This window comes from Arvicanthis niloticus, chromosome 18, assembly GCF_011762505.2.
Source record: "Arvicanthis niloticus isolate mArvNil1 chromosome 18, mArvNil1.pat.X, whole genome shotgun sequence".
NCBI classification, from domain to species: Eukaryota; Metazoa; Chordata; class Mammalia; order Rodentia; family Muridae; genus Arvicanthis; species Arvicanthis niloticus.
In genome coordinates this window covers 52,158,153-52,182,225 of record NC_047675.1, presented here as the reverse complement: position 1 = coordinate 52,182,225, position 24,073 = coordinate 52,158,153, and the positions used below count along the sequence as shown (strand labels likewise).

At 46.9% G+C, this 24,073-nt stretch overlaps 1 protein-coding gene across 2 annotated transcripts in view; it reads left to right on the top strand.

Annotated features, from left to right (window-relative positions):
- The first annotated feature begins 1,377 nt into the window (after window positions 1–1,377).
- Tarbp1 (tRNA guanosine 2 -O-methyltransferase TARBP1) overlaps window positions 1,378–24,073 on the top strand; it is a 52,120-nt gene continuing 29,424 nt past the window's right edge. For both annotated transcript variants that reach the window (XM_034522438.2, XM_076916060.1), the window contains exons 1-11: window positions 1,378–2,217; window positions 5,532–5,629; window positions 6,797–6,866; window positions 10,063–10,211; window positions 13,048–13,100; window positions 15,202–15,299; window positions 17,823–17,958; window positions 19,429–19,525; window positions 21,228–21,317; window positions 21,582–21,717; window positions 23,858–23,954. In XM_034522438.2, coding sequence (XP_034378329.1) covers window positions 1,407–2,217; window positions 5,532–5,629; window positions 6,797–6,866; window positions 10,063–10,211; window positions 13,048–13,100; window positions 15,202–15,299; window positions 17,823–17,958; window positions 19,429–19,525; window positions 21,228–21,317; window positions 21,582–21,717; window positions 23,858–23,954 — 1,835 coding nt within the window. In that variant the 5' untranslated portion in view covers window positions 1,378–1,406. The remainder of the gene's footprint in view (window positions 2,218–5,531; window positions 5,630–6,796; window positions 6,867–10,062; window positions 10,212–13,047; window positions 13,101–15,201; window positions 15,300–17,822; window positions 17,959–19,428; window positions 19,526–21,227; window positions 21,318–21,581; window positions 21,718–23,857; window positions 23,955–24,073) is intronic.

Here is a 24,073-nt window from a genome sequence, read left to right as displayed (position 1 = left end):
TCATTTCACGCATTCAGTTAAACTTAGGATTCCGTGAGGAGTGAGACCAGCAACGTGCATGCCAAGATGGGGTCTTCTTTGTCTACTTCTGAATCTGGCAGTGGATACAGTCAGAAATATAGACCCACAGGGAAGCCTGATTTTGGATTTGCTCCTGGGAACCAGCAGCCAGCACTGTGTAGGAAGATCAACCTGTATTCTTGAACTAGGGCCCTGGGTTCAGAGCACTGAGGTGAACTTGTTTTCAGCTGCAGCCTGTTCTGCTAAGTGGGTGGCCTCTGATTGCCCCCCACCCAAAGTCATTCTTAATTTATCACATTACACCTACCTCCCAGTTTGAGTCCAGGACCTCAAACATGCCAGGAAACATCTCTCCCACCTGTCTCCCAGCCCAAACTGACTTTGATTTGTAGCCTAGGCAGGCTTTGAATTGGTGACTCTCCTGCCTCAGACTTCTGATACTTGCTTATAATGACAATTATGTACACCTGACTTCATGACTTGTCAGTGTGTGGAGAATATGCTTGTATTGGACTGTGAGGTCGGGGCTGCAAACCGTGTGTGTGTGTGTGTGTGTGTGTGTGTGTGTGTGTGTGTGTGTGTGTGTGTGTGTTAGGGGTTGATGAATGGTGGTGTCTTTCTCTATCGCCCTCTACCTTGGTTTTGTTTGTTTTTCCCAGACAAGGCCTCCTTTGTAGTCCTGGCTGTCCTGGAACTCACAGTGTAGACCAGGCTGGCCTCAAATTTCCAGTGATCCTCCTGCCTCAGCTTCCCCAGGGCTGGGATTAAAGGTGTGTCACCCTCACCCTGGCTTCCAGCTTGTTCTTAAGAGACAGGCTCTCTCACTGGACCTGGAACTGATCTCAGCTATACTGGCTGATCAGCGACTCTGGGGATCTGTATCCCCCACGCAGAATGGCAGAATGGCAGTTGCCCACCCCTCCATGGGATCCTAACTCGATTGCTTTCTTAGCATGCCCTTTTCCTACTGAGCCATCTTTTCAAAACAAATCCAGATTGCATTTGGGATCCATTGTGTTAGAGACTTTGTGGTAGCTCTTAACACGCACCTTTTTTTTTTTTTTTTTTTTTTTTTTTTTTAAGCAGCCATCTGGGAGACTGCAGGACAACTATGTGAATTTAGGGCCAGCTAGAAAATTTAGGCCCTAGGCCTGTTTCCAATCAGGAACTTTGGAACTGGTGTAACACTACAGTGAACGTCTGCAGCAACTCTTTTTACTAAAAACTGTAAGAGAGTGGCAGGAGGCACCACACTCCAAAGAAGTGGAAGGAATCTTAAGCGGTCCAATGCCAGGCAGGGTATGTGTGGGTGGGAACCTCTCGCCGCGCACGCGCACTCGCGCTTAGGGTGGCCGGCGCACGCGCACAGGTTTACTCCCCGCGAAATGGAGCGGGTGTTGGCGGACGCTCTTCTAACGCAGAGTCGGGAGCCCTGCGCGTTGCTGGGCGCGCTGTGCGGCGGCGAGGCGAGTGCGGAGCGGGCAGAGACTCTGCGCCTGGTGCTGCAGCGGCTGGAGGAGCGCGGCGCCGGCGCCGGCGCGCTGGCCAAGGCGGCACATGAGGTGGCCGAGGGCCACCTGGTGCCCTTACTGCACGCGTCCCAGGGCGGAGGGCCTGTGGGGTCCCGCGTGCTCCGAGCGGCGAGTGCCGCGCTGCGCTCGTGCGCGCGCCTGGCAGGTCCCGAGCTGGCGGTCACTTTGGCCGAAGACGCGCTGAGCGAACTGCCGAGCGCGCCGGCCGTGGAGCTGCTGGCCGCCGTGGCGCCGTGTCTGCGCGCGCCGGAGGATGCCCCGCTGCTGCGTCGCCTGGCACGCGCGTCTGTGGAGCTGGCGCTGGCCGGGGACGCGCCTCCGGCCGTGGGAGCGCGCCTGCTGCCTGCGCTGGCACAGAGCGCAGAACCCGCTCTGCGGGCGGCGTGGGACGCGTTGAGCTCCGCGGGGCCCGGAGCTGAAGGTAGCACTGGGCCAGAGCTGCTGGTGCTGAGCGCCCTGGCGGAGAAGCTGCTGCCCAACCATGAGCGTCACGGGGATCTCGACGCCCGTCTCTGCGACCGCTTCTGGAGAACCGTACAGGCGGGGCTGGGCCGCGCGCAGGACGCGCTCACGCGCAAGCGCGCGCGCTACCTGCTGCAGAGGGCTGTACAGGTGTCTGGAGAGCTGGCGGTGGATTGCTCCTGCGGCCCTCAGGACATAAAGGGTACCTACCCACTTGTCTCTCTCTCTTAAAAAAAAGTGTGTGTGTGTGTGCGCGCGCGCGCGCGTGTGCCAGTGTGAGTTTATGTGTACCACGTGCGTATGCTTGGGGGAGCATCAAATCTTGAGCTGGAGTTAAAGGCATTTGTGAATTACTGATGTGCGTGCTGGGAACCAAACTCCAGTCCTCTAGAAGAGCATCAAGTGCTCTTAACCCCTGAGCCATCTTTCCAGACTGGTACCTACTTATTATCTCTTTGCTCCAGCCGCACTCTGTTCCCCAAACCAGCCTTCAGGGGGCGTCCACCTCATTCTGAGCGGACGTGGCACTTGCATGTGGTACTCCTACACAGGCCTCCTGCACGTTGGGAAGAGTGGACCCAGTGCAGGTTAAAATACTGCACACACGGTAGCATGCTGTCTGTAAGACCAAGCCTGCTCCGCGCCTTTACATCCTGATAGAAAAAAGGTGGACATCCATATCAAACTGAAAGAAAGGTGCTGTAACCCAAGTTAATGTTTGAAACTGCAGGTACAGAATTAAATATTACTTTATTGACATTCCTTTTAGGAATACTAGTGTTTTCTAAACTTAACCCTTAAGTCGTCGTGTGTGTGTATATGTGTGCTGGACTGTGTATGGTGTGGTTGTGTGTGCTGGACTGTGTATGGTGTGGTTGTGTGTGTGTGCTGGACTGTGTGTATAGTGTGTGCATATGTGGGTATTGTATGGTGTGTGTACTTGACTATGTGTGCATGTGCTGGACTGTGTATATGATGTGTGTATGTGCATTGTGTGTGTTCTGGACCGTGTATGGTGTCTCTATGGTGTCTGTGCTAGACTGTGTGCATATGTGTGTGCGTGTGTGTGTGTGTGTGTGTGTGAAGTCCTGAAGTCCACAGGCCTGAAGTCAACAGAAGGTGTTTTCTTTGATCTTTCTCCATTTTATTTTTTGAGTCAGGGTCTCTGTGTCTGTCTGTCTGTCTGTCTGTCTCTCTCTCTCTCTCTCAATCTGGAACTCAGGATTCAGCTGGACTCACTGGCCAGGGATCCTCTTACTTTATCTCCATTCTCCTGCCTCAGCCACCTCAGCTGGAATTACAAGCACATGCCACTGTGCCAGATTTTTTACATGGGTGATCTTTTATGTCTGATGTGTTTTCATGTCTGTCATTTCCATTTGAACTTTTTATTATATTTGTTGTGTGTGTGCATGCTATGGCACCCTCCTGGGAATGCTTTTCCTACCATGTAGGTCCCAGGGATACAGCCAGATTGTCAGGTTTGTCGGCAAGCACAATTTGAACTTTAAAAAACAAAAGACACCTTTCATCTTTTGAGGTTCCCCCATCTGATGATTTGTTCTTCTAGACTGGTCACATTTCCTGTTACGTCCCTTGATGTAAGAGTTGTAAACATGTCTAGTAACTGAATGTCCGAGGCTTGGTTTTACTTTCTGTTTTTATCTTTGGGTCCTAGAGTCAGTTTCTTGTTTCTTATGACAAGTAGAGATTTAGTAAATATTTCTGCCCAGAGATGGGCCTTTATCTTCTGTTACATTCTTAGCAGGTGGCTTTGAGTTGAGTGACCTGGTTTGTGGTTGAGCTGGCAATGTCTTACTCTGGTATTCAGTCCTGGTGAGCTTCGAGTTGCCTCCTGCCAGGGCGTGAAGTCTGAAGAACCTGACGCTTTCCTGATGTGTTTGGGGCTGCTGAGCCTTGACAGTGTATGTTTGTGGCTTAGCTTCTGTTGGCTGTCTCTCCAGTGGCATCTTAGACCTGATGTCTGCGCTTGGGGACTAAAACGTTTCCTGCAGGCTCCGTGTCCTGTCCAGGAACATGTATCTTCTGTCTTGCTCCTAGAGAAAGAGTTGGAGCAGCCAACTGTTCTCAGTGCCTGTTGCACTCACTGGTTGGAGAAAGGCCTTGCACAGGCACACCCCCTCCCCACATCTGAAGCCCACACCAGCCAGCTTTGTCTTGGGGGTGGGTTAGTTGGTTTCTTGCCTTTCCCAAGCAGCAGATCCTAACATCTTCAGGAGAGGTTTTCTGTGCCTTCACAGAGCTTGCTACCAGGGAGGGCAGGGGACAAGGGCATCTGCTTTGGCCATTTTCAGAGAGCCAGAGGTGGGGAGTTGTTCACCAGTTGGTGTTCTGTAGGACAGGGGGCATGGATAAGTCCTTCTGCCCCTCAGACCAAGACAGACTTGCTCAGCCTGCGTTCTTTGACAATTGGGACCACCTGCTCAGGGTTGGCACCACTCACAGAGAGCTTAGCCTTCCCACATTAATCATGAGTCTGAAAAATGCCCCCCAAAGACTTGCCTACAGACTAATCTGATAGAGGCAGTTTCTCAGTTGAGGGAGGCTTCCTCTTCCGGGGTGACTGTTGGCTTGTATCGAGTTGACAAAACCCAGCCAACATACCTTTGAAACTTCTTCAGTAGATTTTCTAGAATTTTGACGTTTCCCTCACTCACTGATAAATTTCTTTGGTTTCCAGTCTTTTCTCTGTGTTTCTTATTTCTATGATCAGATTTTAGTTTTCAGACTGCTTTGGGACAACCCCTTTAATTTTACACAGCATTGTGTTCTGATGTCTGTGAGCAGACCCCTCCATGGCTCAGCTCAGCTTATAAGCTCCAGTCATAAGCATAGACTTGCTGCCTAGGATTTCAGTGTTTTGGGAGGGTGGGGTTCGAAGTAAATCGAATCATTTCTTGGCTTTCCCTGTCAACTAAACTTTCTTTCCCCCCCAAAGTCAGCTCAAAATTTCAAGTTTTAAGTTTTGTTTGTTCTTACATTATTTTTGTTTTTTGTTGTTTCTGTTTTGTTGGGATTGGCCTCTGCAAAGTCCTTTATTTGTAGAGTCTTCTTGGAGAGGAAAGTAATGTTCATGCACCCACAACAGTAATCTTAAGGAAACAAACAAAGCAAGGTTAGACAGGCATGGTGGTACACGCTTGTCATCCCAGGAGAGCCAGGAGGGTCTGGAGTTCAAAGTCATCTTCTACAATATAGCAATTTCTGGTCTATCCTGGGAGATTTTTGTCTTAAAACACTCTTAGCCCAAATAAACAAAAACAAAAATTTAAACTCAGAGTAGCAAAAAAGCAAACAACAACAAACCAAAATTAAATTCAGAATTTCTTTCTGACTTTCCCAAGCTTTTGAAGTCTGTTCCCTCCAGGGTTATCGATTGCACTGTTCGGTAACACTAGAATTAAGATAAGAACTGCTGTTATGAAGGACTTAACCAAGTAGCTAAAAGAAGAACTGATATTTTTTTTTTCTCTCTCTCTTTTAAAATTCTGTTAGGTCCGAGCCTATTCTGGTGGTCTGAGAAGAAAAAAGACGAGCTTTTAAAGTTTTGGGAAAACTACATGTTGATCATGGAAGTTTTAGAAGGAAACCAGGTGCGTGCTCTCCTGTTTTAGTGAATCTGGTAGCCCATGGGCCTTTCCCAGGCGTTCATGGGAAGGTTAGCTTATGTAAGCATGGCCAACTCCTTTGTTTTCTGGCATAAACACAATTTAAGATAGCATGTAAGTTATTTCAGGAAATAAAAGAATGCTCTCAGTGGAATCACATGATTGCTCAAAATTTAATCTCATTTATCTTCTCCAACTGTTATGTTGTGGGGGTGGCCCACCCATCCTGCTACCAAGTGTAGATTACTGGGCCCATCCGAGGACTTCCTGAAAATGTGAGTTTCTTGGTGACAGCTTTGCAGCTGTCCTAGTGTAGAGAGTCGTGGTCAGTAAAGATCCCTCTCAGTAAGAATCTCAGTATGTAAGGGCCCCTGTCTATAGGGTTCTTAGAGATTCCCATTGTGTAAGGTTCCTCAGCTGTAAGAGTCTCCATTTGTAAAGTTCCTGTGTGTAAGGGTTTCTGTGGGTGATTCTCTGTCGGTAAGCAGCAGGCCATGGGTCAGCCAAGACCGTGAGTCAGCGAGCCATGGAGTCAGGTGAGGTATAACTCCTCAGCACCACACCCCTCTCTGTGCTAGGTGTATAGAGATCCAGGATGGGAAATGGAAGTCTTTAAAATTCAAATACACTTCTAGGGTTGCTTTAGTCGGTTGACCCATAAGACTCTTCTTATTTATTTTAGAAACCTAGATTTAAAGTTATTTCAAAATATGTGAGTCACACTCTAGCTGAGTTGTCACAGCATGGTCTAAGGGACGCAGGAGCTCTGAATCTGATCTGCTCCCCATGTGTGACCCGGACAACAGTGGGAACTAGGGGCAAGCTTCTGTGCATTTCCCTGTTTTAGCCTTCCAGCCTTGCCTGTTGCCTGCTGCCTGGGTCAGCTGAGGATCACAGGGCCTGAGTTTGGGTATTCCCTGTGGAAGTCTCCATGGTACCTTAAATGGGGACTAGGCTGTGTCCAGCTTTGCCTGCTCAGTCTTGTAGACGTGGATCGTGCTTTGATTCAGACCTGGGAGAAGCAGGCTCCTGACACCTGTTTTTGACATGGTTACAAGAGAAGGACTACAGTGATGTAAGCAGGAGCCCTCCCCTGAGGTTTCAAAGGCGTAATGTGTGATTTTTCATGAGATTCTTTGCTTTTGTTTTTAGATACATGTCATAAAGCCAGTCTTACCAAAGCTAAACAGTCTGTTTGAATACGCAGTATCAGAGGAGAATGGTAACGATTACTTTTTGGTTCTGTTTATTTGCTTTAATAACATTAATAGTTCCCTGATCTTATAACTAACCAGTATTTATTGTTGAGCATTTGGGAAATCCATTGAGCAGTAAGGAGGGAACAGGATCATGTTGTCATGGCACCAGCAAATAGTATTGGCTTTTGGTGTTGTGGGTTCGCCCTGTGTTCACACTGCACTCTCAACCTGCCTTCTTAGAACATAGCTTTAAATGGCTGCAGAGATTTCAGTTATTTAAGTATAATTAGGCTTTTTAAAAAGCAGTTTGTTATAAAATTTCAAAAGATTTTCTTTCCTTATAGAACCTAGAACCTGCCTTGGTCAAAGCAGATGCTCACAGTGGGCGGCCTGCCTTGGTTAAAGCAGAAGCACACAGTGGGCAGCCTGCCTTGGTTAAAGGAGAAGTACAAAGTAGGCAGCCTGCCTTGGTCAAAGCAGATGCACACAGTAGGCAGCCTGCCTTGGTCAAAGCAGATGCACACAGTGGGCAGCCTGCCTTGGTTAAAGCAGATGCACACAGTAGGCAGCCTGCTTTGGTTAAAGGAGAAGTACACAGTAGGCAGCCTGCCTTGGTCAAAGCAGATGCACACAGTGGGCAGCCTGCCTTGGTCAAAGCAGATGCACACAGTAGGCAGCCTGCCTTGGTCAAAGCAGATGCACACAGTAGGCAGCCTGCCTTGGTCAAAGCAGATGCACACAGTGGGCAGCCTGCCTTGGTCAAAGCAGATGCACACAGTGGGCAGCCTGCCTTGGTCAAAGTAGAAGCACACAGTGGGCAGCCTGCCTTGGTCAAAGCAGAAGCACACAGTGGGTAGGCAGCCTTGTCTCCTGTGTTATGTGCACCCTGCCACTACCTCTCCAGTAGCTCAGCATTCTTTCATTTCATCTGTAAATCTCAGTGTCTGTCCCAGTAGGTAAAGGGCCTTCGGTCAAGCATGAGGACCAGAGTTTAGATCATCAGCACCAATGAAAAGGCCTTGAGGGTCTGGTTACCCACCCTCGATCCCAGCATTCCCGAGGCAGACACAGGGGGACCCCTGGATGAGCTGGCTGGGTAGATAAGCCAAATCTGCAAGCTCTGGGCTCAGCAAGAGACCCTGCCTCCATGAATAAGGTGGGGAGGGATCAAAAAAGACACTTGGTGTCAACCTCTGGCCTCTACACACCTGGTACCTATATTGGAATCGTGGTGCCTATACACATGTACATGTACCCCTACACACACACACACACACACACACACACACACACACACACACACACACGTACGTACATAAGAAATGTAGAGCTATGTTTTTAGTAATAGCCTTGATATTGATAGATATGAATGCATGCTTTTAACTGCTTCCCAGCCTTATTGTCTTAATATACCTTTTAAATATATAATATTAAAATATATAATATGATATTCACACATCTATCTTTTGTTTATTAGACTGGCAGGGTTAGGTTTTTTTTTTTTTTTTTTTTTTTTTTTTTTTTTTTTTGTTTTTTTTTTGTTTTTTTTTTTGGTTAAGTATCTTGAAGTTCCTAGGAAGAGGACATTCAAGGCTATGATTTTAAATGTGTCTTGAACCCTTGGTCACCCCTGAGTCAGGAGGATGTTTGAGAAGACGCACAGCAAACCTGGAGCCTCCTAAAGTGTCTTTGTGAGATTAAACTTAGACCAACGATACAGCTAAATGCATAAATGCAGGCCGGGGACTTTCTACCCATGTCACGTGTTTATGCACGAGGACGAAGCCCAGTGGCTGGTGCCTGCCCTGGGTAAAATCTCACTGGTAGTTTGACCCTTTCGGAAATTGGGCTTTATTCTGCTGAAGCCTGTGGCTGTTTTCTGACTCAGAGTTTTCACAGACCGCAAGCCTCTCTTTAACGCAGCCTCACCGTCTTTCTTGAATGCTTGCTGTTAAAATGGTGCTCTCATTCCACGCTTTGCCCATAGCTCTTAGCAAACCAAACCAAGTAGCATTGACTGGTTTTGAAATTTACCATTGCCAGAGAGCGAAAGGCATGTTGGGGTAGATTACCAACAAACAATAGGCGATGTAGTTATAGAATACCAGGGGATTAAAAAACGATGGTCTTTCTAACACAGTTAAATAAAGGCTATTTTAAGAATCAGAAACAGTGTATAGAGGTACACATTAACACCATTCCTTTTTTCCCTTTAGATTTATTTTTATTTATGTGAATGCGTGTGTGTTCCTATGTGATGCACCACATGTGTGCAGGCACCCTCAGAGGCCTGAAGAAGGTCGTAGCTTCGCCAGTGCTAGAGTTACAAGTGGGTGTGAGCCTCTTAACGTAGGAGCTGAGACTCGTGCCCCAGTGCTCTGGGAAAGTGGCATGCACTCCTAACCACTGAGCCATCTCTCCAGCTCCTCATTCTGTCTTTTATTATAGACTCAGTTATATTCACTTAAGAGTCAGTATCAGTGTGTGCAGCATGGGGGTGGAGTCAGTATCAGTGTGTGCAGCATGGGGGTGGGGTCAGTATCCATGTGTGCAGCATGGGGGTGGGGTAGGAGAGGGAGACAGTATTCTCTACTTGAGTTTTATATTCACGAGACGGTTTTGGCTCCAGGTCTTATGAAAAGAAAAGAGAAGGGACCAAAAGGAGTTCATGTGAAGGGGAGGTTAGGCCTGACATAGGGGTGACATATGACCTCAGAGCTAGGAGCTGGCCAGCCCTGTGCTGGGAGCTCTGTGAGGATGGTGGGGATTCTGAGAAAATTGTGTCTGTGGAGGCAGGAAGGCCAGTGTGGCCCGTGTCCACCTGTGCCTCGTTCAGAGTTTCAGAATGGTGGGAAGCTATTCAGTGGTTTTCAGTAGGGGGGTGACAGTGTTAGGTTCATGTATGAAATGGCCTCAAGTGGGGTGAGGGGAGGAGGCGCTGAACCACCTCGATCCAAAGTCCCATCTGTACACACAGGGTAGTGCTTTCTGGAGTACTATACTGGCTGCAGCAGCTGGTTGCATCCACCAAGGTGACTGAGTTCTGCAAGCTCAGTGTGTGTCATTAACAAGCTCACTGCCACGGCGCTCTCATGTTGTTAGTTCTCTCACATTGTTAATACGGCCGTCCCGCACACGTATTTGCTGATCAGCCTACAGTTTCCATGCAGAGGTCTAAAGCTAGAATTGTGTGTCAGCATCGGGTACTTGTTCCCGCAGGCTGCTGGCTCTTCCATCCTTCCTGGCACATGTGCGTCTATAAAAGAATGTTCGAAGGCGAGAATAAAATTCTGGCCAGAGAAGGCGTGATCCACTTCTTGGAGCTGTATGAAGTGAAATCGCTCCCTTATTCTCCAGAACTCTCAGAGGTAATGGCTTCTCAGCCCCTTCTAATCCTTCCCTTCATCAGAACATAGGCGGTAAAGGCATGCCTCTATCACATATATCAGAACATAGCAGGTAAATACATGCCTCTGTCACATATATCAGAACATAGCAGGTAAATACATGCCTCTGTCACATATATCAGAACATAGCAGGTAAATACATGCCTCTATCACATACATCAGAACATAGCAGGTAAATACATGCCTCTGTCACATACATCAGAACATAGCAGGTAAATACATGCCTCTGTCACATACATCAGAACATAGCAGGTAAATACATGCCTCTGTCACATACATCAGAACATAGCAGGTAAATACATGCCTCTATCACATACATCAGAACATAGCAGGTAAATACATGCCTCTATCACATACATCAGAACATAGCAGGTAAATACATGCCTCTGTCGCATACATCAGAACATAGCAGGTAAATACATGCCTCTGTCACATACATCAGAACATATGCCTCTGTCGCATACATCAGAACATAGCAGGTAAATACATGCCTCTATCACATACATCAGAACATAGCAGGTAAATACATGCCTCAGTCACATACATCAGAACACAGCAGGTAAATACATGCCTCTGTCACATACATCAGAACACAGCAGGTAAATACATGCCTCTGTCACATACATCAGAACACAGCAGGTAAATACATGCCTCTGTCACATACATCAGAACATAGCAGGTAAATACATGCCTCTGTCACATACATCAGAACATAGCAGGTAAATACATGCCTCTGTCACATACATCAGAACATAGCAGGTAAATACATGCCTCTGTCACATACATCAGAACATAGCAGGTAAATACATGCCTCTGTCACATACATCAGAACATAGCAGGTAAATATATGCCTCTGTCACATACATCAGAACATAGCAGGTAAATACATGCCTCTGTCACATACATCAGAACATAGCAGGTAAATACATGCCTCTGTCGCATACATCAGAACATAGCAGGTAAATACATGCCTCTGTCGCATACATCAGAACATAGCAGGTAAATACATGCCTCTGTCGCATACATCAGAACATAGCAGGTAAATACATGCCTCTGTCGCATACATCAGAACATAGCAGGTAAATACATGCCTCTGTCACATATATCAGAACACAGCAGGTAAATACATGCCTCTGTCACATACATCAGAACACAGCAGGTAAATACATGCCTCTGTCACATACATCAGAACACAGCAGGTAAATACATGCCTCTGTCACATACATCAGAACACAGCAGGTAAATACATGCCTCTGTCACATACATCAGAACACAGCAGGTAAATACATGCCTCTGTCACATACATCAGAACACAGCAGGTAAATACATGCCTCTGTCACATACATCAGAACACAGCAGGTAAATACATGCCTCTGTCACATACATCAGAACATAGCAGGTAAATACATGCCTCTGTCACATACATCAGAACATAGCAGGTAAATACATGCCTCTGTCACATACATCAGAACATAGCAGGTAAATACATGCCTCTATCACATACATCAGAACATAGCAGGTAAATACATGCCTCTATCACATACATCAGAACATAGCAGGTAAATACATGCCTCTGTCGCATACATCAGAACATAGCAGGTAAATACATGCCTCTATCACATACATCAGAACATAGCAGGTAAATACATGCCTCTGTCGCATACATCAGAACATAGCAGGTAAATACATGCCTCTGTCGCATGCATCAGAACAGAGGAAAACCCTGATAATTAAGGTTGAAGTCCACCATGACTGATAGCCTCTGAACTCGGAGCAACATGGGAGACTCACTTTATTAGAGGGGCTTCTCCTTTTCTGATCTTGCCTGGAGAACTCTAAGCCCACACATACACCTCTACCAGAGGAATGTCACATAGCCTCTATAAGATTACAGGACCAATTTCCTTTCTCCTGACAAAACCTGTTCAGCCAGCACCTGAGATTCCCGAAATGCTTCCCCATGCTAAGAAGGCATTCCAGGTATCCCCATCCCCCAGCCACTGACTTTGCCTATCCTGGATGTTCCTACCTTCAGTCCCCCAAAACTTTATAAGCCTTCAGTCACCCTAAGTAAAGTTGATCTCCCTCCTGATAGCTGGTCCTGGTGTGGTCATTCACTGGATGTGCTCACAGGATTTTTGAAATCCCATGTTGAGATGGGTCATACGAGGGCGGGGAGACCCTCACGCTACAGGTCACGGTTGTGTGCCCTTTGCCATCTTTTATCTGAGCTCTGTTTGTCTCTGCCTCTGCCCGCCAGCAGCTTCACACAGTGAGACCATGGCAGCTCAGTCTATGCAGCTGAGCCCTGTGGCTCCCTCCCCTTAGAGCCGATAGCTCACCTTGTATTAGGGCCAGCTTCGCCAACCTACTTTTCCTGACTGAACTGCATAGTACAGCACCTGAGATGCATTCTGGCCCCTGCACTTCAGCTAAACTGGGCCTTTTTGACCAGTGTCTAGGAGTATTTGGGGGAATGTTAATACCCTCACTTCTCAGCACAGTCCGTCAGTCCGTCCGTTTGTCTGTCTATCCGTCAATCTTCTCTTGAGGAATCTTTATTTCCTCATCACTATCTGCATTTCCCTACCAAGTTCCTTTGTCAAGCTTCTTGGTCCCTGACTCACCCCCAGGGCCCTGCAGATTGTTACCAGGTGGATGCATTCTGTCTGTGCCCACAGGACCCTCCTCTGCTCTGCTCCCCAGATCTCCTGAATCCCTGTATAGAGCAAATGTAGGCTCTCCCCTCTCGGTGCAGCTGGAAATTTACGAGTGTTCTCTGACTTTTCCCTTTTAGTTTGTTACTGGCCCGCTGATGGATGCCCTCTCAGAGAGCTGCCTGTACAGCAGGTAAGCACCATGCTATGTGTTGTTGCCATGGGGCTCGGGATCAAGTCCAATGCTTTGGGCACGCTAGGCCATTGGCACAGCATGAATGATGGCCCCAGCCCAATGGTCGCTCTCTTCCCAACAGCAGTGCTGTGCATCGAAGCACACACTTGGTGCCGTGAACCAAACCTCATTCACTCTTTTATTTTAACTTTTTAATCTTGACTTAGTTTCACAGTTTTCTAGAAGAGTTTGGGGCTAGTACAGTATTGTTAGCACATGCTAATGTCCAGTGGAATTTTCTCAGTTGTCTCCTCTTGTGTGTGTCTGCTAAAAGGACTTACCCTCCTGTTTTATCTGTCTGTCTGTCCCTCCTTCCCTCTGTTCCCTCCTCTCTTCTTCCCTCTATTTCGTCCTCCTCCTCTCTCTTCTCTCTCCTTCCCTTCTTCCTGTCTATCCCTCTCTTCCTTCCTTCCACATTTCCTTCATCTTTCATTCTTTCCCTCTCTCCTTCATTCCTTCTCTCCCTTCCTTCCGCCCTTGTTCCCTCCCTTCTTCTCTTCCCTCCTCCCTCTTTTTCCTCTCTGTCCCTCCTTCCTCTCAGTCCCCCCCCTCCCTCCCTCCCTCTCTTCCTCTCTGTCTCTCCTTCCTCTCAGTCCCTCCCCCTCCCTCCCTCTCTTCCTTCCTCCCACATTTCCTCCATCTTTCATTCTTTTCCTCTCTCCTTCATTCCTTCCCTCCCTTCCTCCCTCCCTAGTTCCCTTCCTTCTTCTCTTCCCTCCTCCCTCTCTTCTTCGTCTCTGTCCCTCCTTTCTCTCAGTCCCTCCCCCTCCCTCCTGTTTCCTTCCCTCCTTTCTTCTGTATTAAGAACCTGAGTTCACGCCATGTGTCTGCTGTCAGCCCCACTCCCCACAGCCTGTCCTAACATTTTCCTTTCCGTATCTGACAGTGGCTGCCATGGTCATAGAGGTCTGCTGGCTCACTACTGTCACCCTTGGAAATGGTTAGCCGGCAGAAGTGCATTAGTTTTGTACCCTAGCCTCGTTTGCAGAGTTATCTATACCCTCAAATTGCCCTTTCAGATCTCCCCCCGCTTTTAGAATTATGTCGGCTTTCTGATTCTGATCACTAAAGTCACAGCTCCAAGTAAATTTCACTTAGGATGCCTCTAAAAAGAAAACCATCTCATTCCCTACCCTTCTCTTTAAAAATGCTAGCATCAGACCACCTTACAGGGATATATATATTGATCCCTAGCATTTGATGAGTAAATATTGAGAACATAGAATGGTGGAGTCTTGAGTCGCCGGTGACTCCTGTTGCCTGGTATTCCACATCTGTGATCTACGCTTTTGGGACAGTTGGTGCATAACATTTATCACAATACCTCCTGGTTCTCTGTTGTGTTCAGTTAGCTGATAACGCACAGCCAAAAACCAGCATGGCCGAGTCTGTGTTCGTGATTAAACACTGCAGATGTGTGTCATCTCTGATATTGTCTCCACCGTGAATGCTCTGTTACTTTAGACCAGAAGATGGGAAGTTACTCAATTACATGTTGGAAACGATAAAGTGCAGTTTAAGTTAATTTTTTTTTTTATTGTTGTTGTTGTTTTTTAAATGACCCTAGACTGATGTGTGTGATGAGGGAAGGGGGTGTTGTCATCATCGAAGGCTGTCACAGCCCTTCAGTCTAATGACCTGGAGTCCTGCTCGTTCAATGAGAACATTCAGATGTCTCTATGTTCAAAGAATCTCCAAATATTACTAGAAAACAATATTGCAGGTCCAGGGAGAGAGGAACAGTCCAATTATTTTATTGCTGAGAACCAGGGTCGTGTTGCATTCAGACTAATGCTGGAATGTATGTATGTGAGTGGATTTTTTTTTTTTTTAAGATTTATTTTTATTTTATGTATATGAGTACACTGTCGATGTCTTCACACCAGAAGAAGGCACCGGATCCCATTACAGATGGCCGTGAGCCACCATGTGGTTGCGGGGAATTGAACTCAGGGCCTCTGGAAGAGCAACCAGCGCTCTTAACTGCTGAGCCATCTCTCCAGCCCCTTTGTGAATGAATTTTAAGTTCATGTTTTTCTCCCTCTCTCTTTGTCCACAGGTCCCCAGGGCAGCCACTGGGAAGTGACTCTCCCCTGGGATTAAAGCTGCAGAAGTTTTTAGTCGCTTACACTTCCCTTCTTCCAGAAGAAACAAAGAGTATGTCAATAGAGATTTGAATTTACATTTTAACTTTTAGCATGTTTTGCTACAGGTGCCAAGTTCCGAGTAACAGCACACATGGCTGTTATAATCAGTGCCATACAGGCGTCCGTGGCAGAGCAATGGCTTTACAGTCTGTCTGTCTCCTCTGCCAGCAACCGCAAACAAGGTTGGACAAAGAACTAGGAAAAGAGCTACACAGTACCCAGCCCATGCTGGGTTGTCCTTTTCAGCAGAAAGACTTAGCCATGTAGCTAAGGAGTGCACATTTGTATAGCCCTGTGTCCTGGAATCAGCCTGCTTCCCTGGGTTGGGGATCGCTTTTCTTTTCTTTGAGCCAAGTTTGGAAGTGGACATGAAGCACTGAGACTCTTGGTGCCGGGTGGCAGAGGGCTTAGTCCTTTGGAGTTGTGCTGCCACACTGGCCTTTGTACCCTAAGTGTGGATTTTTACTCTTATATTTAATCTACAAATTGTTTAACAAGATGACCAGTGATGTCATCTATGCAAATGAGGTAAATATGGTCTGAAGTATCATATCATTAAAGTGGATTGTCTGAATGACTCTTTAAAAAGCAGTTTCTGGAGAGGACAGTGGAGTTGCCAGCTTTGGGCACCTGGGTTCCAGCCTCCTGGGTCTACATATTGGCAGCATGACTGGCATGCCCAGCAGATCGCCCTCTAGGGGCCGCCTGCCTGGTGTTGGTGGCAGGGGTCAGGAAGTGTGTGGGATCAGTGTGAAGGAAAGCATGGTGTGAGACAGGGTTTATTTGGTCTGATTAGTGCAGCCAGAAGAGAGCGAATGCTTCCCCACAATTCCTTGTGGCTCCTCCAGTCACCACTTCCTAGAGAATATCATGTCTAGTTTTATGTTGCTGCTTGTTTTGGAAGATAGAAAACAGATTCTGTTTCAAGAAGCCTCTGAAATCTTTTTTTCTCCCAAGATGGTCTCACTAAGTAGCTCTGGCTGTCCTGGAACTCCTATGTAGACCAGGCTGGCCTCAAACTCAGAGATCCATCTGCCTCTGCCTCCTCCTGAAAGCTGGGATCAAAGGTGTGCACCATACCTGGCTGCTTCTAGGATTTCTTAATGAAAGAAAACAGTGCTATGAACAGAGGAGATGGAGAAAGTACCTACCCCTTGTGTCTCAGAAAAGGACATCAACTATCAACCATGGAATGAGATCCAAGAGAGGCATGAAGTGGCCTTCCAGTGTGTTTAGGAGCTAGGGGCTGCCCTGGCAGTGATTCTGGCCCTGTCTTGAATAGCTCAGAAAAGTGGTCCCCAGAAGTTAAAGCTTTACCTTTAACTGGGTGTGTTTGTTCATGCCTATAATCTTAGTACAGGGGAGGTTAAGGCAGAAGAATTGCCATGAATTCAACCTATCTAGTCTACTTAGAGGGACCCTTTCTCAAAAAACAAACTGAAGGAACACCTCTTTGTCTCCAATTAAAAAAAGAAACCCACAATTTCCTGATTATCAGATTCTCCACGGCACAGTGGAATCTATCATACTAAATAGGAATGAAATTGCAGTAATTTTTAAAATAGCGCTGTTGAAATTTAATTTACAGCCCTCAAGTCTCCCTTTACACTGTTTACCCCGTTCAGATCATTGGTGTTATATTTAAAATCGTACAACTATCCCACTGTCTGTTTCCAAAATACTTCCCTCGTCTCCAGAGGGGACCCCATGCCCTGAGCTGGTCCCCACACACCAGCTTCTCATAGCCTCTGCTGTGCATCTGTCTCACTCAGGCATGTCTGTCTCCCTGCTGCAAATCTGTCTTTCTGCTGCAAGTCTGTCTCTCTGCTGCATGTCTGTCTTACTGAGGCATGTCTGTCTCTCTGCTGCTGTGAGTCAGTCTCTCTGCTGCATGTCTGTCTCTCTGCTGCATTTCTATCTCTCTGCTGCATGTCTGTCTTACTGAGGCATGTCTGTCTCTCTGCTGCATGTCTGTCTCTCTGAAGCATGTGTGTCTCCCTGCTGTATGTATTTCATGGGTTTCATGCAGGGAATTGAGCACTTCTGTCTCAGGGCTGGCCTCTTCATTGAGTGGGTTTGTGCAGCAGGGGCTTTGTTTCTGTGGCTGAGTCAAACTCCATCCTTACCCCATGGTGGGCTGTTCCCAGGTTCTTTTTTAAAATCTATCCTTAGGTTTATCCACTGCTCAGCTGGGGTCTGCCTTCTCTTTTCACTATGGTGAACAGTGCCACTGTGAATGTAAATGGTTTTGCAGGAACCTGAGTTCTCCTAGTCGCACAGCTTGAGGTGGATTCTCAGGGTCACATTCCCTGGCCATGCTGACTGCACCCTTCCACATCCCCACCGGCAGCGTGAGGAGTCCACTTTATACACATCTTCCCGACATGTCCATATTGTTTTGGTTTTAGCCATCCTAGTGTGTCTGAGGTGCTGTCTCACTGAGGTTTGTTTATATTTCCTTATTGACTAAGGAAGCCAAAGACTTTTCCATGTGCTCACAGCAGCGATAACATTTTCAAACCGTTTCTTCCAGGTCATTTCCTGTTAAAGTTCATCCAGAGGATGGCAGACAGACACTGGTGTGCAGTGCCGGTTTTGTTCCTGTCCAGGGCTTTAGCAAGCGTGCCCAGATGTAAGGCCCTGGGTGGAGAAGGGCTTCTTGCCCTCAGGTAATTTACTCACGGTGTGTTCATTTGTTTGCAATGTAATGCATGTGAGAAAAACTGACATGTTTTACTCATATAATTGAATTAATTGAATGTATTTGTTTGGTGAATTATAAACTTAAATATATTCCATAACATGGACTTGGGTTTTGACCACTTAAGGCTGTTTTTTTTTTTTTTAAACTGTATTGATAAGTAGGAAAATTTAAGGACAGATATCAAATCATGATATTGATTAGAAAGTATTTAAATATACATGAAATTCTTACTTTAAAAACATTTTAAAGTAAGTCCTTTACTTTACGTCTTTTTGTTTCGTTTGTTTTCTTTCTTTCTTTTACTTTGAGACAGAGTCCCACTGTGTAGCCCAGGCTGAGATTCTCACTGTGTAGCCCAGGCTGAGATTCCCACTGTGTAGCCCAGGCTGAGAGTCCCACTGTGTAGCCCAGGCTGAGATTCTCACTGTGTAGCCCAGGCTGAGATTCTCACTGTGTAGCCCAGGCTGAGATTCTCACTGTGTAGCCCAGGCTGAGATTCTCACTGTGTAGCCCAGGCTGAGATTCCCACTGTGTAGCCCAGGCTGAGATTCTCACTGTGTAGCCCAGGCTGAGATTCTCACTGTGTAGCCCAGGCTGAGATTCTCACTGTGTAGCCCAGGCTGAGATTCTCACTGTGTAGCCCAGGCTGAGATTCTCACTGTGTAGTCCAGGCTGAGATTCCCACTGTGTAGCCCAGGCTGAGATTCTCACTGTGTAGCCCAGGCTGAGATTCTCACTGTGTAGCCCAGGCTGAGATTCTCACTGTGTAGCCCAGGCTGAGATTCCCACTGTGTAGCCCAGGCTGAGATTCTCACTGTGTAGCCCAGGCTGAGATTCTCACTGTGTAGCCCAGGCTGAGATTCCCACTGTGTAGCCCAGGCTGAGATTCCCACTGTGTAGCCCAGGCTGAGATTCTCACTGTGTAGCCCAGGTTGGCTTTTGATTCAAAACAATCCTCCAGTTTCACTTTCCCATGTGCTGAGACTATAGGCATGAGGTACCATGCCCATACATCTATCCTTGTCCTTAAAAGAGATTTTATATTAGAATTGAATGGTGTCTGGGTGTGGTGGCTCATACTTGTAATCCAGGACTTAAGAAAATGATGGAAGGGAAACACAAGCCTGGGCCAGTCTGGGCTAGAAGTTATGATCTGTCTGGATTTGCATAGTGAGATTTTTGCCTCAAATTAAAAAGAAAAACAAAAATTGGGTCCTGTGTAAGACCCTGGTGGGTAACCTGCAGCTCTTCTGGTGCTGGACACTCCTGGTGCTGGTCACTCCTGGTGCTGGTCACTCCTGGTGCTGGTCACTCCTGGTGACCACACTCCTGGTGATGGTCATTTTGTATGTAATAAGTTGTAGGCTGTGTAAGTCAGTGATAGTGAGTGGTCAGACTTCTCCCGGCATCTATTGGTGTCCTTGTTTTGAACCAGGGATGTTCTCCAGTGCACCATGATCACGCACCAGGTCCTCCTGAGGGGAGCAGCGCAGTGTTATCTTCTTCAGACAGCCATGCGTCTGGTGGATGTGGTGAGTGTGCCTGACCATACAGACTTACAAGTGCCCGTGCACATGAGTCCAGCCTGTGTATATAAGTCCAGCTTGTGGTGGTGCTGTCAAAAGGCCTCCTGACAGTGTTGTCCCATGGTGTCCAGATGGAACTTTGACTTGGAAATGATTGACACCACCCCAGGTGGCGTAGTGTGCAGGTTGTGTTGGCTCTTGTGACATGGTTGGGTTGAACAGTGGCTTGCTGTCTGGGGTTTGGGAATGCCAGCATTTATGATGCTTGGGCTGATGCAGAACCAGGTCCCAGGACAAACATGGCCCCGGGGCCCTTTTCTACTTTCCTGGAGTCTTTCACAAACATTCTCACAGCCTGGTAGAGGGACCAGGCTGTCCTGGGTGACACACCAGGGAAGGAGCTCATGGACATAGGCCCAAAGAAGAAGGTCTAGAGTCAGAGTCCGCACATGGCCGCATAGGGAAGAGTGGTGAGCATGGGGTGTCTTTACAGGTTATGTGGCCTCTGTTTTAACTTTGGGATTCTTTTTTTGTCATCTAGAGCAGCCTCATCACATCAGGAAGTACAAATAAATGCGCACGACATGCTGCAAATGGTCTTCACTTAGCCCCGGGGGCTGTGTGTGCCAGTTGCCGACCAGGCCTGGTGCAGAGTCTTAGTTCAGAGCCTGTGGCCTATGGGCTAAGGAACCTTGCGTTTCTTCACTTGGAGGTTCTTTTTGTTGCTTCAAAAGAATCATTTTTATTAGTAGTAATTAATTTTTATTGACAGTATTTTTTAAAGACTCTCATTTTTTTTTCTCTCTCAAAGATAGCAGCCAATTTTAAAGAAAATGTGTATTCAAAAAATGTCAGCCACTGTATAGGCAGAAGGATTGCCCTAAGTTTGATATGAGTCAGGGATAGGTTATTCAGTCCAGGCTAGTCAAGACTACAGAGTGAGATCCTGTTTCTTTTTTTTTTTTTTTTTTTTTTTCCCTCTTCCCTTCTCCCTCTTGCTCCACCCCTGCTCCCTCCAGCCTTTTTTATTTATTTATTATATGTAAGTACACTGTAGCTGTCTTCAGAGACCCCATAAGAGGGCATCAGATCTCATTATGGATGGTTGTGAACCACTATGTGGTTGCTGGGATTTGAACTCATGACCTCCTAAAGAACAGTCAGTGCTCTTAACCTCTGACCCATCTCACTAGCCAGAGATCCTGTTTCAAACACTACCCACCCCCACCAAAAAAAAAAAATGTCAAAAAATACATTAAAAAAAAAAAGGATTGACTTTTGATATAATAATAGCTTGCCACTGAGTAGTCACTTTATTTATTGATTTAAGCATGTGTCTGTGTGGGGCATGTAATATGTGTGCATATGAGTGTACGTCTCTGTGTGTAGGCACATGCTCTCTGCTGCCCTTCACTTACTGAGGCAGCATCTCTTACCAATTCTAGTAGTTTGCCTGCCAGGCTTGCCCAGGGATCCCTTGGCTCTGCCTCACAAGTGGTCATAGAATTGGCCACTAACTGTTCAGTTTTTACATGGGTTCTGGGTGCAGCAAGGACTTTATACGCTGAGCTGTCTTCCCAGCTCCTGCACTTCTTTTGAAACAATGTAACTTCTTGTATCTTAACTGAAGACATTCTGCTTTAGTTGACTTGTTTCCACAGAGCTGTGATGTGACTCCAAAATGTTAAACTGAGCTTTTTCTGCCTAGGAGAAAGTGTCTCTTTCTGACGTCTCAGCTTTTCTCATGTCTCTGAGACAAGAGGAATCCTTGGGACGTGGGACGGTGCTGTGGACAGAGGTGAGCTGCAGATCAGCTGTTTGAAAGCTCTACAAAAGCCCTGTTCCCCATGGAGCCATCACTGACCACTCTGAAATGCTTTAAAAATTATACTCTTAAGTGCCACTCGGGCACTTCAATGAATGGTGGCTCCATGAGATTGTATCAAGCTGTGATTTAAATCCAGTTTACGTGGAAGCCAGAAGATTGGCTCAGGGAAATTAGAAATGCTTTGCTCTGTTACATTTAAGAATAAACTAACCCTGCTATGGTTTTCCTGTGTAGCTCTGTGACTGGCTGCGTGTTAATGAAAGATACTTTAAGCAGTCCTCAATCGGTGGCTCTGATGGACGTGAGGCATCCTTAAATGCTTACGTGAAGAACCTAGTTCAGGAGTTCGTGAAGTCTCCCGGTTGGGAAAGTAAGTCCAAACTCTTTAGGGAATGACAGAATATGTTCTAAAGTAATGTCCAGATTGATGTGTAGGCATAAGCCGTTGTGCTGGTGAGTCTGAACTTCAGCAACGTGAGCAGAGCCGCTCGCTCCCTCCTGGCCCTTTGGGTTCTGAGACTTGGCTGTGTTGAACTGGTGTTAGTTTTTTGAGGAGCTGCTCAATTGTCTAAGCGGGAAGAGGACCTACAGGGCATGTGTGTGGGTCTCTAGGATGGAAACTGCTGAGCGCAAATAATGTAAATGGGTTTATTTTCATGTTTTAGAAGCACTGTGTTTATTGTGAACTGATGAACGTGTTTATCTGATTGATATGTGTGCGTGTGCGCACGCGCACGTGTATGTATGTGTTTGCATATGTGTGACCACTTGTATGTGTGGAGGCTGGGGCTTAACTTTCTCAGTTTAAAGTAGCCTCAGTAGCCCTCCTCTTTCTTTTCTGAGGCGGGGTCTGATTGGCTGGCTAGTCTAGCTGCATGAGGCGGGGTCTGATTGGCTGGCTAGTGTAGCCTGAGGCAGGGTCTGATTGGCTGGCTACCCTAGCTGGATCTGCTGTCAGCCTCTGAGCGCTGTGTTTGCAGGTGGACCACCGCCCTTGCCAGCTTTTATATGGCTGTTGGGAATCTGAACTACAAACTCATCTTTTCACGGCTGCGGCTTTACCCCCTGAGCCATCTCTTCAGCACCCCCACCCTCCGAACCAGTTTCGGAGAGTACAATTTTAGAAGGGCTATTTCTGTCGCTCACTTGTAAAGACCTTTCTTCTTTCCTTTATTCTTTTGCTTTTTATGTGGTTCTGAGATTTAAAGCCCCGGCCTTGGGCAAGTTTGGGAGTTGCTTTACCACTGAGTCCCACTCCTGGCAGAGACTAGGTAAAGACCCTTTGAAAGAAACATGTCAGCCTGCTGAAGGGAAGAATTCATAGAGGCTCCTTCATCAGGGTCCCTTTTACTTTTCTAATGCTTCATCTTCATTAAGGTCATTAGCAATAATTTGGAAGGGGGTGTGCCTTTGAATCTGACACACCTGAGACTCCCTGCCTTTGTCTCAGCTCAGCACATTTCATCTGATTTTCTTACCCAGGAGTAGGTCTTAACTGACCAGGTAATTGTCCTTGTAGAGTTCAAGTATGTCAGCATCCTTTCCTTAGTGCATCTCTCTGTGCCGTTGCATCAGAGCCTCTCGGGTTAGGCCTGTGGCAAAAATAAAACCTCCATTGCTGCTATACAACTAGGTACAGCAGTTCCTGTGGGTCTGGCCCAGCCCTGGTGCCTCACTCCTCCTGTCCAGGGTCAGGCGTCTTCTGGAAGTCTCGGCCCAGCTGGGTTTATTCTGCCTGCTTCCTATGTTCCTCCTCCTGCTTCCTGACAGTTTCCATTTGGGACTCCCTCCCCCCTGTGCAACTATCCTCAGAGGCTTCCAGTTGCCACTAGGACAGAAGCAAAACTTCCTGAATGTTCTGCCAAGTGGCTGTGTTGGTCACCCCATTTTCTCCCATTCTCTCTCCTGTGTATGCATCCTTCTGTTGACTAGTGCTATCCCTGTCCTACCTGGACTGCCCACATATTCTTGTATGTGGAAGGTTCTTGTCTCCCTTCACCAGAGTCTTCTCAGGTGTCCCCCTCAGCTCTGTTGTCCCCAGATCAGGGCACTTTCCTGAGTGTGTACTGCAGTGTGGCCCTCGCTGTAACTGCACTTCTGGTATTCTTGGCTGAAGGCTTTCTGTGGTCCGAGGAACCTTGCGTCTGTAGAGTTCAAGCTGCCCTGCTACATGAAACAGGGACATGGATTTAACTTTATTGTCTTTAAACGTGGGGCATGTTTCTCTGGATGGATCAGAAATAATCATGGCGCTGTTTTCGTTTCAGTGCCTCATTTTTGAAGGAGTTAATGCTTTTTAAAAAATAATAATAATAATAATAATAATAATAATTGTGTGTGTATGTATGTGTGTGCCAGAAGGTCAGAAGACAACTTATGGGAGTAAGCCCCTTTTTTCTCTACTATGTAGGTCCCGGGGCTCAAACCAGGTCATCAAGCACCTTTACCCATTGAACCATTTCTCAGGCCCTGAGAATGAATCTTAAGTTCTACCTTTTGTGGTCTTACAGAAGAAAGCAGCTTCATGCCAGACTGGCTGGAAGCCAGGCTGACTGCACTGATGGTCTTGCTGGCTGTGGACGTGGAAGGAATGAAGACTAAATTCAGGTCAGGGTTTCTTCAGTGCTGGGAGTGGGGGGCACATGGGGGAGAAAAGGCTGGTTAGGTTTATCAGGGCCATTTAGACTTTTCAGTGATTGGTGAAGTCACTGACAAAGGCCAGAACC